Source organism: Cebus imitator, unplaced genomic scaffold (assembly GCF_001604975.1).
Source record: "Cebus imitator isolate Cc_AM_T3 unplaced genomic scaffold, Cebus_imitator-1.0 Scaffold4, whole genome shotgun sequence".
NCBI lineage: Eukaryota > Metazoa > Chordata > Mammalia > Primates > Cebidae > Cebus > Cebus imitator.
In genome coordinates this window covers 11368400-11388535 of record NW_016107319.1, presented here as the reverse complement: position 1 = coordinate 11388535, position 20136 = coordinate 11368400, and the positions used below count along the sequence as shown (strand labels likewise).

Below are 20136 nucleotides of genomic sequence, written 5' to 3'. Positions count from 1 at the left end.
ATGGATATCCCCATTGGTTCCTTGCCTCTCAGACAACCCTGCGTAGCTTGACAATAAATCAGGGAAATACAGTCTTTAATATCCAATGGAATGTATTTCCAGGCACCCTCTTTCCTATATAAAGCAACAAAACACTTTGCAGAAACCATCTATCATCAGCTGAGGGGGAAGATGCTCCCAAGCTGCCATTTGAAGGAAGGAAAATGCAGAGCCCACAGAAAGGGAGGCAGTGAGTTCCAGATGGTGACTGTAAACCAATGAGAAACATCTTCTTGCCATGGCGGGCTCCTGCCTGGGATAGAGACAGCCCCGTCCTCCTTTGCTGTCTCTCCTCCCTTCTGCCCGCTGCTGGGGCCCTGTCACAGACTGGCAGGTCATGCCCAAGCCTCACTCACTATGACTGACCAGTCCCCCATGTCCTATCACCCCCCCCATTCCCAGGGCAGCTGTAAAGTAATCATTCCAGGCCATTTTTCTGCTTGATTCCTGGCTCTCTCTCTGGATCCGTTGAAATATTTACAATACCTAACATGCTCCAAGAAAATAAATGAGCTGCCAAGTATGGTGGAAGGAAAAGCAGACTTGGAAGTCAGGGTGGGTTAAAGGAATCTGAGGACTCCCTTAGATTGACTTGCTGTTGGGCTGACCTCTCTGAGGCCTTGTTCTTCTCGTCTGAAAAAGCAGGTGTTGTTCATAGTTTTCAATCCCTGTTTCTTGGAATCCTGAGTTTTGGAAGCAATGCAACACTGTGAGGCAAGAGAAAGGCTGGGAGAAGGAAAGAGGAGGGAAAGAGATCCCCAAACTTCCCCTGGAGCATTCAGCTTTTATTGATTTACTGATTCGATTTTTTAAAGCCACTGAGTCAGAAGACCTTGAAAGGCACTCCAGTTTGTAAACCCTGAAGTTCTCTAGCCTAGTACTGTCCACTCCTTCCCTGGGTGTGGACATCATGTGGGAAATGCCACTTCAGCTTGGGGCCTATAGTCACATGTCTTATTTCCTAGACCAATGGTTCCCCAACAGGGGTGATTTTGCCCACCAGGGGACATTTGGCAATGTCTAGAGACGTTTTTGCTTTGACAACTGGGGAGGAGGGAGCTACGGGCATTGAGTAGAGGCCAGGGACGCTGCTAAACATTCTACAGTGCACAGGACAGCCCCCCAAAATAAGCAATATCCATCCCCAGATGGTGATAGCATGGAGTTTGGGAAACCCTGCCCCAGGTGATGTAACTTGAAGAAAAGCTGCTCACAGGGTAGCTTCTGAGTTGGAAAGACTCCACTCAGCTTTCCTTCTGCCCCAGCACAGATCTAGAGGGAAGTCTATTCTCGGCTCTTCCCTGCAGCCTTGGATCTGAGACACAAGAACATTTCCTGCACTGAGGGCAGTCCCCCATAGAACTCTTTTTAATTCACTTGTAGGAGGGAAACTTACATTGCCTGATTCCAAAGCACTCTGGAGCTGATCCAGGTGCCATATATTCAACTTCAGTCTGCACTAAGAGCTGGTAATAGTGACACAGGTATTGAACTTTTCACTTACAAATGTAATACATACCTACTGATTACTTACTACATACTAGGAATAGTGGATTTGAAGTTATGTACTAGGAATATAGCAATGAACAAAACAAAGTCCTTGCTTTTATAATGCATCTGTGTCTGGGGAAGGCAGAAAATAACCGCAGATAAATATATGACTCAAGTGGTTATAAGTGTTATCAATATTATTAAACAGAGTAGGAGCATAGGTTGATTAGAGGCTGCAATGATCAGGAGAAGGCTTTCTGCTGAGGCAGCATTGGAAGACGTCCTGAAGGCTTGCGGGTGCCTGAGGAAACAGGGTTCTAGACAACAGCAGAGCAAGCGAGCTGCACAGAGCTACCCAGAGTGCTCAGGGCAGCACAATGAACACGCGGGTAGAGGGCAATATCAGAGGGTCAAGACATAGTCAGCCCAATCAGATGTCCATATTTTATTATGAGAAAGATGGAAAACCATTAGAGAATTCAGAGACAGTGACATGAACTGATTTATGTTTTGAAAGCAAGAAAACTCCAGAACACATCTGACAGACTATAGTTATCCTGGTGGCCCCAACCATCGTGGGTAGAATAGGCATCTCAAAATGCTTCCATTTTCTTTTCGCATTTAAAGAACAGAATAAACAAACAAAACACTAGTCTTTCTTTTATCACAAAGGCACTCCTTACGTGCTAAACCAGGAGCCAGGGATGACCACCCCCTGTTCTGCACCACGCCAGGGCATATAGAGCAGAGTGCTCAGAATACTGTGAGAAGTCTGGAGACGTTCTCAAGTTTAATAAACCAAATTAATGCAAATTAATTTCACTTAAATAAAAGAAGTTTCTTGCCACTTTTAGAAGAGGGGCAGGCTGGAGTGAAATGAAGTCAGAACACACAGTCTGTGTCCCAGAAAAGCTATGATCACTATTAATACCAGAAATCCGAGACAGGGAGAGGGGATGGTCATCATCTGAAATTTATTTATAAATTGCCAGTGCTTCCCAGATAACTTTCAATAAAATGTGACACACTTCTAAATATTTACTAGCTTGCTGACCTTTTTTTCTTTTTCTTTTTTCTTTTTTTTTGCTAATTAGATTTTTTTAAAAAGTTAAACAGTATAACAGCAAATTAATGCAGATGGCCTCAAACTGGGACAACCAGTCAAACTAAGTTAAATATTAAGTTGTACTTTACTAAAATTGTATCTATGGGAAGAAAATTAATTGGAAATATCAGAAATGGTCTTTGTAAAAAGATGAAGGCTACCCCTACCCATGGTATGTAGTTATTAAATTAGCACAACAGATATAAAAGCACTTGTTTAAAATATAAAGAGTTTTCAGCAATTACTTATCCATCGTTTCCCCTCAAATCTGTGTTTAGCCCCGTATTTTCTTTCCTCCAAGAAGAGGTTGGCTGAGCAACTTTGTAGCTATTCCTTCAAAACAAAAAAGCTATTTTAACATGGTATATTTGAGTCCTTCCCTGCCCCCAACCTTTTTTTAAAAAAACTTTTAATAGCTCTGTGCTTTATAAGAGACTTCAGGTTAAGGTAACACTTCCTACTCATTCCCCTCTGGGGTTTCTGTGAAGCTCAGAGGACCTTCAAGATCACAGTAGTGGAGGATGCCTATGTAGTTTGAATACAGGCCTATGGACTCCAGCTGCCCTGGCCAAAGAAGAGTCTAGTCAGAACGTTGCAGCAAAAAAATACCTGACACATGGTAGGAACTGTAGCCGATGGCTACCATGACAACTTGTGTGGCCTTCAAGTGGCTGGGCCAGGGAAGTGAGGTGGAAAGGTTGCTTCAAGAGGAGAAGTTGTCATAGAAAGAAAGTGATGTTTTTTTCATGATCGCAGAATTTCTTTAAATGGGCTAGATGTAAAGACAGTGTCGCAGCTTCAGGATGACATTAATGACAATGATATGTCAGTTTAGTTACTTATGGAAAGCTAAATATTGTGTATGCATTCAATCTTTATATCAACCAAAAGAGCTGAATAAGCTTGTGATGTACTTTTCTCTGATGAGAAAGATGAGGCTCGGAGATTTGGCTAACCTTTCTGAATCACTTTACTATTTTGTATAAACTGGAAGTCCAACTGGAGAAGAGAAAACACCTGACCCTGAAATCTGGAGACTCCTCTCACCTCCCTAATCTCCCAGGGATGAATAGCATCTCTTCAGGTCTCACACAATCCCCCCAGAGCTGGTCAGCAGTCTAAGCAGAAGGGAAAGTGAATTAAAGTTGGCTGCAAATCCTCTGTCACATCCCCCATCAAAAGTGAAATCTATTGCCCTTCCTTTTGAATAATGCAGGTTGGTCCTGTGACTCACTGTGACCACTTCCAAGGTTAGGTCTTAAGAGATATGCAGCTTCTGGTTTTGTGTGCTTGGCATACTTCTTGGAACTCAGACACCATGGCATAAGAAGGCACAAAGAACAGAACCAAATTGCTTCCCACATTTTTCAGCAGCCTCATTTGAGCCCTTAGATGGCAGCCAACACCAACTGCAGGCCATGTGAGGGAGTCAACTAGGCTGTCCCAGCCCATTCAATAACGCCAAGTACAGAAGAACTGCCCAGCTGAGCCCAGGCAACCCCAGAATCATGAAAGATGATAAAAGATGGTGGTGGTGGTGATTTTATTTTCAACCACTAAGTTTGGAGGTAATTTGTTCCCACCAATAGATAAACAAAACAGTCTGTTTACATAGGAAAATTCTTAGACAGAAAAGATCTCAAAAAGGTTGCGTACATGGTGCATCTGGCTCTGATGTGATGTGGCCAGATGAGAGCTCTCCACTAATGGGGTCCTTTATTTGCTTCTTGAGGAGGACATCTTTTAGAGGGATAGGCATGCAGAAGGGATATCTGTGGCCTTATTAGAGTACAGTACATTTATTTCTTTCTGCAGCATTCCTAGATCACCTTTATTTATGAACGTACAAATTGCCTAGGTCTCCATGCATCTAATGATTGAGGCCAGGGAACAGAGCTATCTAGCCCAGAATTTAGAGGAGAGAGTCTTGGAATTGATGACCAATGGGCTAAAGAGGGGTGTGGAAAAAGCAGAAGCTGTCTCTTTCCTGAACACCCAGTTTTTAAAAATTGTTGAATTGAGGTGTAAGGAAAGCCTCATTCTCCTTGGAAAATTACTGAACTTACTCCTCACTAAATTTTTGTGAGGATTAAATGTGAAGATATGTGCAGACTTCTTAGCACAGTTCCTATATGAATTGAGTGTTTAATAAGCAAATATCCTTTCCGAATTTGTAGTGGTTTTTGTTTCTGCATTAAAACGAATGGTGACTCTATAATAAAATGAATGGTGCATTAAAATGAATGGTGACCCTATAATAGGTTTCATTCTGAAAAGGCAGCTAATTCCAATGTGTTATATTAGGTGAACATAATTAAGAGTTATATTCAGACCTGTTGTTTCGACCCCAGATAGTATCTGTGGAACCACTGTTAAATCAAAGCAATCTTCATAAGGTTATGAGATCAGATAGATGACCTTCGTCCATGAAGCTTTCTTCCTGACATTCCCTGAAAAGACAAGTAAAGGCTGTTCTTCAAACTGTGCTGGTATAATAATGTTTCAAAAGGCAATATGTCTGCTAGCTGTTGGGATACACAAATCTTTCCATCAAGTGTAAATGGATGGGAGGTCTCAGATCCACTGACACCTGATGAAGAGGCTTGTTTACCCCACCCTGGTGTTTATGGCCTTGTGTAACATGTATATGTTTTCCTAAAGATGTGTTCAATCAAGCTCTCAAAAACTTTCCTGACTTTGGATCAATTTCCATGGCGGATTTGCCAGGCTGCTGAGTTGCCAAGAAGACCAAATACCCTTGCATTCTCCTAGTCATCCAAATCAGAACTCTGGCAAGGTTCTGAATTCTAGTTTTGAAAAGAAAACTTCTTTGGGGGTGGTTTAGGGAGACAAGGTCAGAACTGCAGTTCTTTTTCTTGCAAAAGACACAACCCAACATTTTTTTTTTCCCAAAGAGTTAGAAGAGATGAGGCTGAGACACTAAGGAGGGACAGAATTTCTATTTCTATGGCTTCCTTAAGGCAACAGAGGAAGCTTAGCAGCCACAGGGGTCTAGTTAATGAGGAGGTTATACAATATTCATTGTGTTGAGTTTAACTCTTCAAACAGAACCTCTAATTGTAAAAAGAAAAAAAGCAGCTCAATTACAGATGTGAAGACAACAAAGCCTGGGAATAACTCCCTCTGTAGATAAAACTGTCCTCTCCCAGCTTCCTCCACTAACTGCACATTGACGGAGGCACAATAAGTCCCTGTCCTCCTCAGGTATTCTCATTAGCTTTGCTCTGTCTGGGACATTCTCCAGGGCCCAAGGAGGGCCACTGACAGGTCTGGGATGACAGTCTTCTCAGAGGACTGTTTTCTTGCTACCCACAGAAGGAGTGATCCAGTTGTACTCTGTTTGAACCAAAACAAAACTGTTCTCCCCAATCTTCCTGACATGCACAGTCTCACCACTGTCACTCCTGGCAACAGCATCTGAAGCCGGCTCACTGAAGGACACTTCCGTCCGCTGGTGGCAATACTGGGTATGCAGATAGCGAAGGCCAGCGACCAGGGCCATGCCCAGGGTGGCTGACAGGCAAAGCAGAATTCCCAGCTGGGGAGTTCTGAGCTGGAATCCCAGAGGGGCCTGGGCTCTCTCTAGCCCAGCGTCAGGCCTTGAGTTGGTCTGCCGAGGGTATCCCACTCCACCCTTTCCATCTCCCTTCCCTGCTCTGGGCTCCTTGTGCTTTGACTGAGGTAAGAAGCTGGCAGACGGCCTGGATGCCTCTGACTGGTCACCAGAAGCAGGTAGCCCAGAAGTGCCAGAGGTCTGGAGGACAGGGGTTGGGTTGCCTGCCCCAGCCCCATTCCCTGTGAAAGTTTCAGAGGACCAGAGGCGCTGGGGATGGGTAAGCTGGACGGTGTACAGAGGAGGCCGTGTCATGGTCCTGTTAGAAGCCTTCATCTTATCCTAGAAAAACAAAGGGACAAAAGAGTCAAAGGGACCAGTCTTCCTCCTAAGCTGCTGCTGAACTTTGTAACTAACTGGGATTCCTTAAAGACTCCCAGGCGGCAGCTGAAAACCCGATCTCTTGCTTGCTACCAAAGGAGCTCAGAGTAAAATACCCGACTAGATGCATGTGCACTTGTTATTAATGGGGATTGAGTGGCTAACGGAAACCTCACAGAGAACAAGGAAGCCAGTTACAAGAACAAGATTAGGGTCCTTTAAGAGGCTTCCAAACCAAAATATAAATGTGTGATTGCATCATCTTCTATAGCTGAAAGCTTTGAGTGTGCCTTTTTATGATAGGATCCATGCAAGAGGGACAATTTAACCCTACTGTAGGTTCTGGTAAAGGTAAGTAAGAATATGACACCATGTTTTATTTTGTGTTCCTTCTAAGACTTCACAGGAATAGTAAATCAGTGGGCATTTATATTTTATATTGTCCATTGATCTAACTTCAGGGACCATACATGGCCTTTTGAGGTCATGAAGGAGGGATGGAGGAAAAGAGATGAGAGTAATTATTAACTATCGATAAGTGAAAAGACAAATCACTAAAACATCAATTTCTACAATTGCTGATAACTTCAGAGACAGTGCATATAATGGAGTGGTATTGATTAGTAGAAAAACAGTGTGTATATGATACTTTGCCGTCTTCTCTCTGACTTTGGCTACTAGTCTAATAGGTCTGCCTTCTCAGCCTAAAACAGGCCAGTCTGGGATCAAAATACCAATCGCAAGCCCTCTTCACAGTCCAGGCTCTTACCTGTTCACCCCCATCTGAGGACAGGCAAGTTTCCAGTGAATCAAAGCTGGGATTGTCCTGAGTTCTAAAGGAAAGAATGGAAGGGCTGAAAACAAGTCATTAAGTTTTGGACCAAAAAGCCATGTTTTCTACCACTGTCATGTATATAGATGGCATCAGATTCACTTGAAAAACTTCGAAGTTTCGAGTCGGGAACCATAGGAAAGAGGAAGGGGAGAGATGAGTGAGAATGGTGGCAAAGAACTCACCAAATGCTATCGCTTATTATTTCATATGAAATATACATTTCTATATTATGTGATTATAAATACATTTAAAATATAAAAAGTCACAGTTTAGGTTTTATTTTATTTACAACAGCATCTCAGAGATCTCACCCCATCCAAGAGAATAATTTCCCTGGGTAATTATCATACCCAGTCCTTCTGACCACTAACCCTTCTACATTCTGGGTTTTTCACATACTTAAGAATAAATATGAGATCTTTTTTGTCAGACTCTAAATGCAGCACTACAGCATTCAGCCTCATCCCACCACCTGCCCAAATGGCCTACCCATCACCCTTACCTTTGATGGGCGCTAAGGCTGGAAGCAAAGCCCTCTGAGGAGACTCTCCTGAAGGCCGCAAGCCTCTCCAGCCTGTGGACCTCCAGGGATGGCTCTAGGGTCGGATTACTGTCCCCGCTGAGTTGCTGGCCGATGCCGTCTTCAGTGGCGGTGTGTGAAGATGGTTGCGACAGAGTCTCTGTATCCCCAGGAAACTTTGTCACCCACATACTGGCAGGAACAGGATCTAGGTTATCCTCCTCTGCAGCTCCAGGAAGGGCAACAGCAAAGACATGTGTGTGCTGCTGTGGAAGAGTGATGGGGGCCCTGGGAGCTAAGCAGAGGTCCAAAGACAGCACAGAGTGAGAGAGTGTTTTCCCCGTATCGAATGGTACAAACAGCTACGATCAGGGGGTAAACAGCAGTGACTCTAATGTACCCCAAGGAGAGGCCATTAAGTGTGAGGCACTTAAAAGTGTCAGCATAAAGATGACCTGCCCGATCAGACAAGCCCCTGACCACGCAAGGGCTTATATCTTTTTAGAGAGTGAGTCCCTGGCCTTTCTGGGCTTGTACCTTCTCAACAGCCACCATTCAGGGAACACAGAAAGCACTGTGACCACCATATTTATTTTACCTCTGCCAAAAACTGCTTCAGGCTGGGAAAAAAAAAAAAGTGGAATCCCACAAATCAGATTTTTCAAAGCCCTAGATCTTTCTTGCCCTATTATTAACACCCAAGGTTTCTTTCCCTGGTGATAATGACTTGAACATCTGCGATGGGCAGAGGCGAGATCACTGCCCTCCCCTGCCCTTCACCATCTCATTTCCCATTTGTAACTGGCTAACATGACAGCCCAGGGCATGAGAAAAGAGCTTCACACAAAGCAGCAAGCAAGCAAGTGCAGGTTTTAGAGTCAGATTCTTGTCTGGGTTCAGTTCTCCACTCTGTTAATTCCTGGCTTTGGAGAAGTCCTCCCAGAGCATTAATTTCTGCTTTTGCAAAATGAGGCTAGCATAGAATTACTGAGGTGGTGATATGAACTCATTGATGTGGAAGCATGAAGCAGGTCCCTGAGATACAGGCACGCAGGCAACATTCACAGAGAGTCTAGTGCAATGATGACGAGGATGACATGATGGCATTGACAAAAACGGTGTTGGCAGAAGTTTCTCTGGCCAGGGCTCCAGATTGGATTGAAACTTCTTTTACGGAGGTGGAGAAGGGACCCCTTTGCTCCGATGTTTTTAAGCCTCAAAAACGTTGAGGTGAAGAACAAAGCAGCCTAGCTCAGACATACAGAACATGGCCAACTGACAGTTTCTAATTCCTGCCTGAACTCCTAAGAACATTTGAATACTTCCTGCAGGACCACTGCATGCTGGGCATTGTTATAGTTGCTGGAAGGGCAAACATAATGCAGACTTGTAATTGGTGTCCCCGAACCCAAACCTAGGAAGACAGACCCTTACATGTCAAGCTGCCTAAATTAATACCAGAGGTCGGGCACTTACCCCTGTATTCCCAGCACTTTGAAAGGCCGAGGCAAGTAGATCACCTAAGGTCAGGAGTTTGAGACCAGCCTGGCCAACATGGGGAAACCCTGTTTTTCTACTAAAAATACACAGGGTGCAGTGGTGCATGCCTGTAATTCCAGATACTTGGGAAGATGGGGCAGGAGAATCACTTGAACCTGCGAGGCAGAGGTTGCAGTGAGCCGAGATGGCGCCACTGCACTCCAGCCTGGATGACTGAGTGAGACTCTGTCTCAAAATAAATAAATAAGTAAATTAATTAATTAACACCAGAGCTAAGGAAGCAATTGTACTTGCCGCTATGGTCTTAATGTATCCCCCTTAAAATTCGTGTGTTGAAATCAAACCCCCAATGCAATAGTGTAAAGAAGTGGGGCTTTTAGCAGCTGCTTAAGTCATGAGGGTGGAGCCCTCATGAATGGGATTAGTAGCTTTATAAAAGAGGACTGAGGGAGCTTGTTCACCCCTTCCACCATGTGAAGACACAGCAAGAAGGCGCCATTGCTGAAGCACAGATCATCCCTCCCTCATCAGACACAAACTGTTGGCACCTTCATCTTGGACTTCCCAACCTCCAGAATGTAGGTAATAAATTTCTATTGTTTATAAATTATTCAGTCTAGGGTGTTTGTTATAGCAGCTGGAATAGTCTAAGACACTTGCCTACCAAGTATGAGGAAAAGTTTCACAAAGGAGATATTTGAACTGTGCCTTAAAATTGTCATGTGGAACAGTCCAATTTGAGGAAATGTCAGAAGGGAAGGCACTGAAATAAAAGGTAGACCATATCTAATGGGATGGATGAGGACCCAAAGTGTCTTGGTCTATTGGGAGATATCAATATACTACTTTCCCAATTTAAAAAATTTATAGTTTATACTTGCCTACTGAATTCTTTGTACAGTTAAGAAATCTATTTTACTTTATTAGATGAAATAAGGTGAAATCGATTTTTTCTTTCTTTCTTTCTTTCTTTTTATTTTTTTTTTTTTTGAGACGGAGTTTTTCTTGTTACCCAGGCTGGAGTGCAATGCATAATCTCAGCTCACCGCAACCTCTGCGTCCTGGGTTCAAGCAATTCTCCTGCCTCAGTCTCCTGAGTAGCTGGGACTACAGGTGCGTGCCACCATGCCCAGCTAATTTTTGTATTTTTAGTAGAGACGGGGTTTCACCATGTTGACCAGGATGGTCTCGATCTCTTGACCTCGTGATCCACGCGCTTCGGCCTCCCAAAGTGCTGGGATTATAGGCGTGAGCCACCGCGCCCGGCCTTCTTAACTGTACAAAGATAAACTTCCCAGAACACACAAACACACACACACACATGCACATGCACATGCACATGCATGCATTCATGTTTCTTTTTCCTTTGGGAATCACTAGGGTTTGGGTAGTGGAATGAATGGAACAGACAAGCTGGGGCCAGAAGGAGAGGAATGTGGGCAGTGTAATGAGGAGGGTACCCTGTAAACTGCTCGGGCTGGAGGCTGTGAGCCCCAGCAAGCAAGGTTTCCAGCAGGGTCAGGCAGAGACAGGCCCAAGGCTCCACATGACACTTCTTCCTCAAGCTTCACTTTTATTCACATTCATGTTCAAACAAACATGGTTATACTTGGGATTAAAACATGACATTTGCATCATTCATAAAATAAAATATGAGATTTCAAACATGTGTCGGGTGCAGAGTCTCCCTAGGCCACGCTCTCAGGCTCTGAGGTCTTTACTCTGCTTTTAGGAGGGTCTTGGTGAGAAGGATGGAGGAATTGTACTGGGCAGTGGGACAGCCAAAGGTTTTGGGGCAAAGGCACAGAACGGAGGGTTGTCCCCACTGTCTCTGTACCTGGGTCTGCTAGACTGAGAAGAGGCAAGGATTCCGATGAGATTCTGGCCTTAACATATTAGCAAAAAATAAAGGCAAGAATAAAGGAGAACGAATGGGTGAAGGGTAGGGTCTTGTGTGCATGTGCCTGGACGCTTTTATGAGTGCTTGTGTTCACAGCACTTAACTGGAAATAATAATAAAGAGAAGTTGCATACCACTGGGGATTTTCAGGTAGGTCAAATAGCCTCTAGCTGGCTAGAGGTTTTCCTTTGTTTTCTTTTCTTTTCTTTTTTCAGGAGTTTATGGACTAATGGAGTATAAAGCCATGTAGTGAGCAAGGAAAAAATCCCTTCCCATGGAAACAGTGATTCCTGATTCTGTTCTCCAACCCAGGCTGCAAAGAGCCATCTACCTACCATGAAAAGTAACAATAAAAACTGGATGTGTTTTTACGAGAAAAGAAAAAGAAAAGCTCATTTCCTTTTTGTGCTCCCTGTGTAGCTTCAGGGGACTAAGGAAAACGGCCGAGATACTGTGCTGACTAGTGAGTGTGGGGAAGAGGTGTGTGCCGTTTGTAGGTATTGCAGCACAGCTCTCACTGTCCACCCCAGGGACTGACTTCATTTGTTAGGTTGAGCCAGACAAAGTGTGTTTGCTGCAACAAACAAAGCAACTGCAAGTGCTCCCTCCCTTCACTGCTGCGCTGTCACGTCCCCGAGAACTGCTGCAGTTGGCTATGGCGGGTGTTTACCGCTTGTTTTGCGGGGACAGGAAACTGGCAGCAGTAACTTTTAAGTGAAAATAGATAACTGTAAACATAAAGGTGACAACCAGGCTGGTGAGTACAATAAGCTATACCTGGAGCAGCTCCTTCAACATGACCCAGCCTCTGGTGAAGGGTTGGTGTCGGTGATCTGGGCTCCATGCGGTCGTCAGAATGGGTGCTGCCAGGCGTCTGTTGAGACACAACAGATGATTCAATCCTCGCCCAGTAAACGAAATATGACTGGACTACTGATAAACTGTGGAAAGAGAAAGAGCAGAGCGGTCCACGGAGTTAGTGTCCTTTACATAATACCTCAGGCCAACCTCATAGAAAAGAGAACACACTAACAGATAAAAAGGAACAAAAGTCTAAATAAATAGAACAAGGGAGATTATATTATTATTCTTTGAGTGACTTCATTCTTTTTAAAAACAAAAACTCTGTAGCTGCAAATAATTAAAATAGGAGAGGATATGAACAAATCAATGACCCTCTTGAATAAATACAGTCACTCAAAATCTCATTTTCACTAAAAACTATCTCGTTAAACTGTTTAGACTCCAGTAAGAGGTTTTAGCTTCAATGTTGTTATTAGCCATTCCTGATATACTGTTATCACATCATGATTTGAAGATCTCATAATTCTGTTGTATAATTGTTGTATATAGATACTATTGGAAATTAGAGATAAATCCTTATTATTGTAAATAATTTTTTGAAAAATAATTCTTCAGTAAAAATTGTTTTCACAAACATTATGTCATTTATTCTTCCAAATATTTCAGTGAGGGAGGGATTATGGGAAAGTATCATTTTTCCCACTTTAAGTATTCAGGAGGCAGTCACAACAATGTGATGAATTTGGCCGAGGTCACCCAGAGGCTGGAGACGCAGTGAGAGTCATAGTTCAGGCCTCCAACATACGGTTTCCAGCCTCGGCGGACGTTATCATGGGCAAGGGTTCCCGGAGGTGGGAGATCACAGGGTGACTTGGGAGAAGCATCTCATCAAGTGACAGCTCCTCTTTTCTGCCAAATGGAGATCACAGCTTCTACGCTACTTGCTATGTGGCACGCAGCAGTTATGACGGTAAATCCAAAAATACAAATGGAGGTGCTTTGTGTGCAGGTTTAAGGACTTCAAGCAGCAGATACCCTCTGCACTGGGTAAGAACAAAAGTCAAGGGCAGACACTGGGCATACCCACAGATAACCCTGCCCTGGACCTTCCAAAGAGGCAAGATTGTAAGGCACAGTGTTTCCCTTCTTGCTGTCCGATCTGCTGCCTTGGACCACCAGGAACCGGGGAGAAGGGACACCACAGGCTAGGGCCACCAGCTTCCTTTCCCACTGCTCCCCAGAGCCGAGGGGAGTCCTGGAGGGGAGCCCGTGCCCTGGGCAGCCTCTGCCTGCAGGCGCAGTCTCTTTCATATTTAGGAGGAAAGAAACAGAAACATACACCCTTTCCTGAAAGAAAACATTCTCCTTCTTGGTAAATGCAAGTGTCTGAAAAGAATGACAAAACAAGCACCTCATTTTGAGGAGCAAAGATGCTTTTAAAGTGCTCACTGTTGCCAGGAACTGTTCTGAGTGCTCTGCGAACACTGGCTCTCATCCACCACACACCCGGGAGGTAGGTGCTGTGGTTATGCCCATTTATAGACAATAAGCCAGGGCACAGAGCCTTAAGAGGTTTCCTCTGGGCCCAGGGATGTTTCCATTTGTCCATCTGCCTGTCTCTCTTGTCTTGGCTCTCTCCTGCCTTCGCATCACCAGCCCTTCTGTCCTCTGGTCAGGAATTCCTGGAGAGGTTGTCCAAGAGTTACCTGTGCCTGGGAAGGCAGTGAAATAACACACCCTAGGCCCATGGATAGTGACGAAGGGACAAGTGTGGGGACAACATTGTTTTTAGTTTCCCTCTGCATAGGGTCTCCAGGTTAGGCAGCCCCCGTGACACTGTCCTTGCTATAAGGTGGCCATATAAGGAGGGGGAAGGAAGTGTGAAGGCGGGGCAAAGAGAAGCTCCTCTCTCTTCAAAGTAGAAGACTCAGTTTCTAAGAAACAGCACTTCACTCTCTTACAGGAATTTAATGTCCCCCACAGGCTGGGCAGGGGCCTTCCACATGAATGACAGGTTTCTCTTCAGGGACTTGTCAGAGTGGGTGACTGCATCAGCCTCTTGAAAACAACTCATCAGTTTGGAACGAGGAGGAATGACAACAAAAGTGCCAGCGATGTGGCGATCAGACACTCTTCGAGCCTGAAGTAGGAATCCCATGAAATCACGGCTGCTTCTCACCATCACTGCAACGAAAAACACCCATTCACAATGAACATGTGTGACTTAGTTCCATTTGTGGATTTTATACAGGTTTTTTTCAAAACTGAAAGCTTAAGATTAGCCCCCAGAAAGTGAACAATTCATTAGGGCAGAAAAAAGTTGAAGTCCTATTTCACAACAAAATAAATTCCATTTGGGTGAAAGGTATGCAAAAATGAGATAAAAAATAACTGGAAACTTTTTTTATTTTTACCAATATTGAATTTAGAAGTGCCTCTCTGAGCAAAACCCAGCTGCCATAAAGGAAAAGTTGAGTAAAGTATGCTGTATTTTTTCAGATATGAGTTTAGGTTAACTCAGAATGACAGATGATTAAAAAAAAATTCCAAAAGAAAAGTATTTGTAAGACATAAAACAGACAAATATTCATAGTCATGGTGAATCCATAAAAAGATGACTCCCCCTCAAAATAATGAAAGGATATGAACAGAAAATAAAACAAGCTCAGTAATAATTTTTTTTTTTTTTTTTTTTTTTGAGACGGAGTCTAGCTCTGTCACCAGGCTAGAGTGTAGTTGCGCGATCTTGGCTCACTGCAACCTCCGCCTCCCAGGTTCCAGTGATTCTCCTGCCTCAGCTCCTGAAACAGGGTTTCATCACATTGTCCAGGACAGTCTGGATCTCTTGACCTCGTGATCCACCCAGCTCAGCCTCCTAAAGAGCTGGGATTACAGGCATCAGCCACCCTGCCCAGCAGCTCAGTAATAACTTTTAAAGGAATTATAATGAGACACCGTTTTATACCTTTTATATTAGCAAATGTTATGTGTGGTTATAAACACAATCTTGATAAAACTAAGGAAAAACTAGGGCATTCATTCACTAGTGCTGGAACTATAAACCATCCAACTTTTTGTGGTGTCACCTGACAACATCTTTCTTTTTTTTTTTTCCCCCATTTATTTATTTTATTGCATTTTAGGTTTTGGGGTACATGTGAAGAACATGCAAAATTGTTGCATAGGAACACACGTGGCAGTGTGATTTGCTGCCTTCCTCCCCATCACCTACATCTGGCATTTCTCCCCCTGCTATCCCTCCCCAGCTCCCCACCCCCCACCGTCCCTCCCCTATTTCCCCCCAACTGACCCCAGTGTGTAGTGCTCCCCTCCCTGTGTCCATGTGTTCTCATTGTTCAACACCCGCCTATGAGTGAGAACATGCGGTGTTTGATCTTCTGCTCCTCTGTCAGTTTGCTGAGAATGATGGTTTCCAGGTTCATCCATGTCCCCACAAAGGACACAAACTCATCGTTTTTGATGGCTGCATAATATTCCATGGTGTATATGTGCCACATTTTCCCTATCCAGTCTATCGTCGATGGGCATTTGGGTTGGTTCCAGGTCCTTGCTATTGTAAACAGTGCTGCAGTGAACATTCGTGTACACGCTGACAACATCTTTCACATTTAAAATGCACTTACCCCTCTGATACATGCTACATTATTGATTAACCCTGAAAACACAGTAAGTAAAATAAGCTGGACCCAAGATGACAAATATTGCATGATTCCACTTATTTGGGGTAACTAGAGGAGTCAAACTGACAGAGGCAGAAAGATTTAAAGTTAGCTGGGGCTGGGGGTAGGGAAGGATGGCCAGTACAGAGTGTCCTCCTTGGATGATGGAAAGTTCTGGAGATGGATAGTGATGATGGTTGTACGACATTGTTAATGTACTTGATGCCACTGAGCTGTATATGGTTATCTTGGTAAATTTTAATATATATATATATATATATATATATATATATATACATTTGCGCAATAAAAGAAACACCCTCCAAAAATCATTATTCTTTGATCTAGAAATTTTGCATCTAGGAATTTTCCCCACTGACAAACTTGCACAAATAAATATGCCAAACACTGATGTCCAATACCCAACAGCAATTGTCCACTTATTCCCTGCTAGCGGAACAGATGGTTCTGCTAACAGAACCCAGATGTTACATTCACATGGCAACTGGAGACCACCTGTTTCCAGAGAAGTCAGGCCTCTCCCTTTCCCCAGGGGATGAACTGTGATTAGACTAAAACCAGTGTTGGTGATTCTGTTCCCCTTCACCAGATAGAATTCTCTGCAATGAGGCCAAATCGCTGAGAGGGCAACTAATGTCTAAGAATCAATCTTTTCATGTAAAACCTTTATTCCACTGTTGTCCCAGTGTGAGGCCTAAAACCACGGCACTCGTCCTGAAACTGTGCAATGTCAAAGGAATGAAAACTCAACTCACTGATGATGGCAGAGCAGGAAAATGGGAAAATCTTAGGATCTAGACGATGTCATTGAATGGTTTCCCCCAGTACAGAAACTGTGCCTCCAGACTTAAGGGAGAAAATTAAATGCCTTTATTCATTACATTTCTGTTAATCAGCTTTTCTGATACTTGGAGCTGAAACAATCCTGATGTATACAGTAAGCAAAGACATATGAACAAAGATGTCCATCAAGGCTGGGCACGGTAGCTCACGCCTGTAATCCCAGCACGTTTGGAGGCAGACGCAGGCGATCACCTGAGGTTGGGAGTTTGAGACCAGCCTGACCAACATGGAGAAACCCCATCTCTACTAAAATACAAAAAATTAGCTGGACATGGTGGCACATGCCTGTAATCCAAGCTACTTGGGAGGCTGTAGTAGGAGAATTGCTTGAACCCAAGAGGCGGTTGCAGTAAGTCGAGATGGTGCCATTGCACTCCAGACTGGGCAACAAGAGTGAAATCCGTCTCAAAAAAAAAGAAGAAGATATCTATCAAAACTGTTTATGAAAAAAATTTTTAAAAGTAAATACCCATAAATAAGAAACTGGTTAAATCAATCATGTGACTGCTAGATAATGGACTGTCATAAAAGATGTCAACCTGATTATTAGGTAAAAAATATAAATGTTAAACAGACATTTAATTTGTGTCTGCTTAAGGTTATATTAATTTGAGATCTCACTTACATGTTTATATGTTTGGAAAGTTTCTGAAAAGAGGAGCAAGAAACTTAACAAGGTTACCTTTGGAGAATCAAACTGAGTGTTCAGAGCAAGAGAAGGAAAAGCACTTTTAATTTTCTACCTTTTGATACTATTCTAACATTTTTAAAGTATGTAATATATTTAAGCTATTTAAAAATTTTTTTTTAATTCTCCACTCATTTTCAATGGAACAAGTGGCTAAAATCAGGATCAGGCCTTTATAAGTTTGCTAAATGTAGCTTGGTGTCCAGGATTATTTTATTTTCCATGCATTTGAACTTTTATTAATAAACATTTGAACAAATATTTACAACTGTTGAACATCAGACCCTATGCTAGGTTTTGAGTATATATCTATGAACAGGATAACATGGTCCTTACATTCAAGGAACTCACAGATCCCAGCAAGAAAACAGTATACTTACAGCATAAGTAAGCAATACCTGACTCTCACTGAATCCATGAGGAACTCCGTCAAGTCATTTATTACATGTAGTGAAATAGTTACTATAGTCAAACAAATTAAAATATCCATCATCTCATCGAAGTGTCTGTTGATGGATGAATTTTAGTTTTAAATAATGAGAAAAAAGTATATTTCACACACATACATGATACATGAAAATTGTTCATAGGAACTATATTTGTGTTTGTAACAAGATACATTTATATATTATGATAAGGACAAAATACTTTTCTATAATAATGATATTTGAACCTTCTTACACAGATCACAATCAATACAGAGATTTGTTATCACGTGGCTTTTATGGTACCAATATTTTATGCTTATTTTTAACCAGATAATTGCTTCTTAACATTAAACCAGAACAGGCAAAGTGGCTGGTACCCATAATCCAGCACTTTGGGAGGCCGAGTCAGGGGGTTCACCTGAGCCCAGGAGTTTGAGACCAGACTGGGGAACATACCAAGACCCTGTCTCTAAAAAAGAAAAATACAAAAAATTAGCAGGGCACAGTGGCACGTGCCTGTAGTCCAGGATTCTTGGGAGGCTGAGGTGGGAAGGTCACTTGAGCCCAGGAGCTCAAGACCAGCCTGGGCAACATTGTGAGATTCCATCTCTACCAAAAAAAAAAAAAAAAGGATTAAGCCAGACTTAGTCCAGGAAGCTTCTGACTGGGACAAACACAAACTGGATGATCCACGGGGTTCTGGGGCTCCTCTGGGTCTCTCAAGGCCTCTCCAGTACATACCTGGAATCTTGTCACCTGGTGCATAGGAAGACCTGCCAATGTGGATGGTGACGTGGTGAGAGTCCTGGGGCTGAGGCTGGGCTCGGATGTGCTTGGGCTGCATGTCCTCACAGGCCTTCATGCTGGCACCATGGGAAAAGGCAGACGAGCAGGAAGCCAGGCAGAGGGTGGTGCAGGCCCAGCCCACAAGCCCAGCCCGCAATCTCATCCTGCCCGCTCCTGTAACATGACAAACAGTAGCTTCAGTCCAGATGCTATTTAGAAAAACGACATGAAGTCTTCTTGGGATGTGGCTAACCTGAACCCCACACAGCCTCTGCACCTGAGATGCTTTTAGTGCAGCCTCCCAGGATTGCTAATGCTCAAGGCCAAGATCAACAAGAAACACCAGGCTATGGGAAGTGTTTCATTTCCAAACACCTTTTAAAAAGCTTCTATTCTTGTAATTTTCTCATAAGGCCAGACTCTTTTTTTTTTTTTTAAAGAGAGGTTTTAAATAAAGAAATAAAAGCAGAAAATGTTTGTATCCTAGTGTGAACTCCTTACGAGCTGACTGGTACCCAAGGGCAGTGTGAGCTCTGATACATCTTTGCTGCAGTAGGCACTAAATACACCACTATGGTCAGGCAGCATGGCATGGGGGCGCTGGGCTGAACATCTTATCTCTGTTACAACTGAAAATTACCAAGTTAAGTGCTACAAAACATCTGCCAACTATCAATTATTTAGAGGTGACTGTTAAGTTGGCAATGCTTTGAAATCTCTTCGCCCTTTCCTTGGCTGTTTTTAGCTATTTCACTACTTTTAGTAAAGAAGATGAGCAGAGAAAGAAATAATTTGTTCTGTACCTTCTTAAACATACTGATAAAAATTTTGGCTCAGGAATAGAATACAATGATTGATTAAAATATTTTTGTTTGCCCGGGTAAAGTGGTTTGTGAGCCAAACACAAATCCCAACACTTTGGGAGGCTGAGGCAGGCAGATCACAAGGTCAAGAGAGTGAGACCATCCTGGCCAACATGGTGAAACCCCATCTCTGCTAAAAATGCAAAAATTAGCTGGGTGCGGTGGCTCATGCCTGTAACCCAGCTACTCAGGGGGCTGAGGAAGGAGAATCGCTTGAACCCAGGAGGTAGTCGTTGCAGTGAGCCAAGATCATGCCGTTGCACTCCAGCCTGGTGACAGGGCAAGACTTCATCTCAAAAAAAAAAAAAATTGTTTATTATCTCTAATTCCCAACAACAGGAAGAATTAAAATTTGGCAATGTAAAAGAAGTTGACAAAAATAAAATGAGAGATAGCAAAAAAGGCAGATGAAAACCTGCCTATATAAGTATTTAGGATTATCACAGGAATTTTTTTAACAGTTTTGTTTTTATTTTTTTATAGTCCTGCACAAGGCATTTTAGAAGTTTGGCTAATATTTTCACCTAAGGAAATATTACTAGCCCTCCCCTCCAGTAAACTGGTTTTAAAAGGTAAAAATAAAATCCTGAAAATGTAGTGAAACTAGCTATAAAGACCATAGACTAAGGAAACAGTCCATAAGCCAAATAGTCAAGTGTTCTCCACTGCCATTGTCTC

At 43.1% G+C, this 20136-nt stretch overlaps 1 protein-coding gene across 1 annotated transcript; it reads right to left on the bottom strand.

Moving 5' to 3' along the window:
* Positions 1-5580: 5580 nt before the first annotated feature.
* Positions 5581-18763, bottom strand: REELD1 (reeler domain containing 1). The gene is made up of 6 exons (XM_017534799.2): positions 18551-18763; positions 14111-14333; positions 12123-12286; positions 7928-8240; positions 7360-7423; positions 5581-6551 (listed from the first exon to the last, which is right to left on the bottom strand). Exons 1-6 carry the CDS (start codon positions 18756-18758, stop codon positions 5943-5945), a joined length of 1581 nt encoding a protein of 526 aa, XP_017390288.2. The 5' UTR covers positions 18759-18763; the 3' UTR covers positions 5581-5942.
* Positions 18764-20136: the final 1373 nt, after the last annotated feature.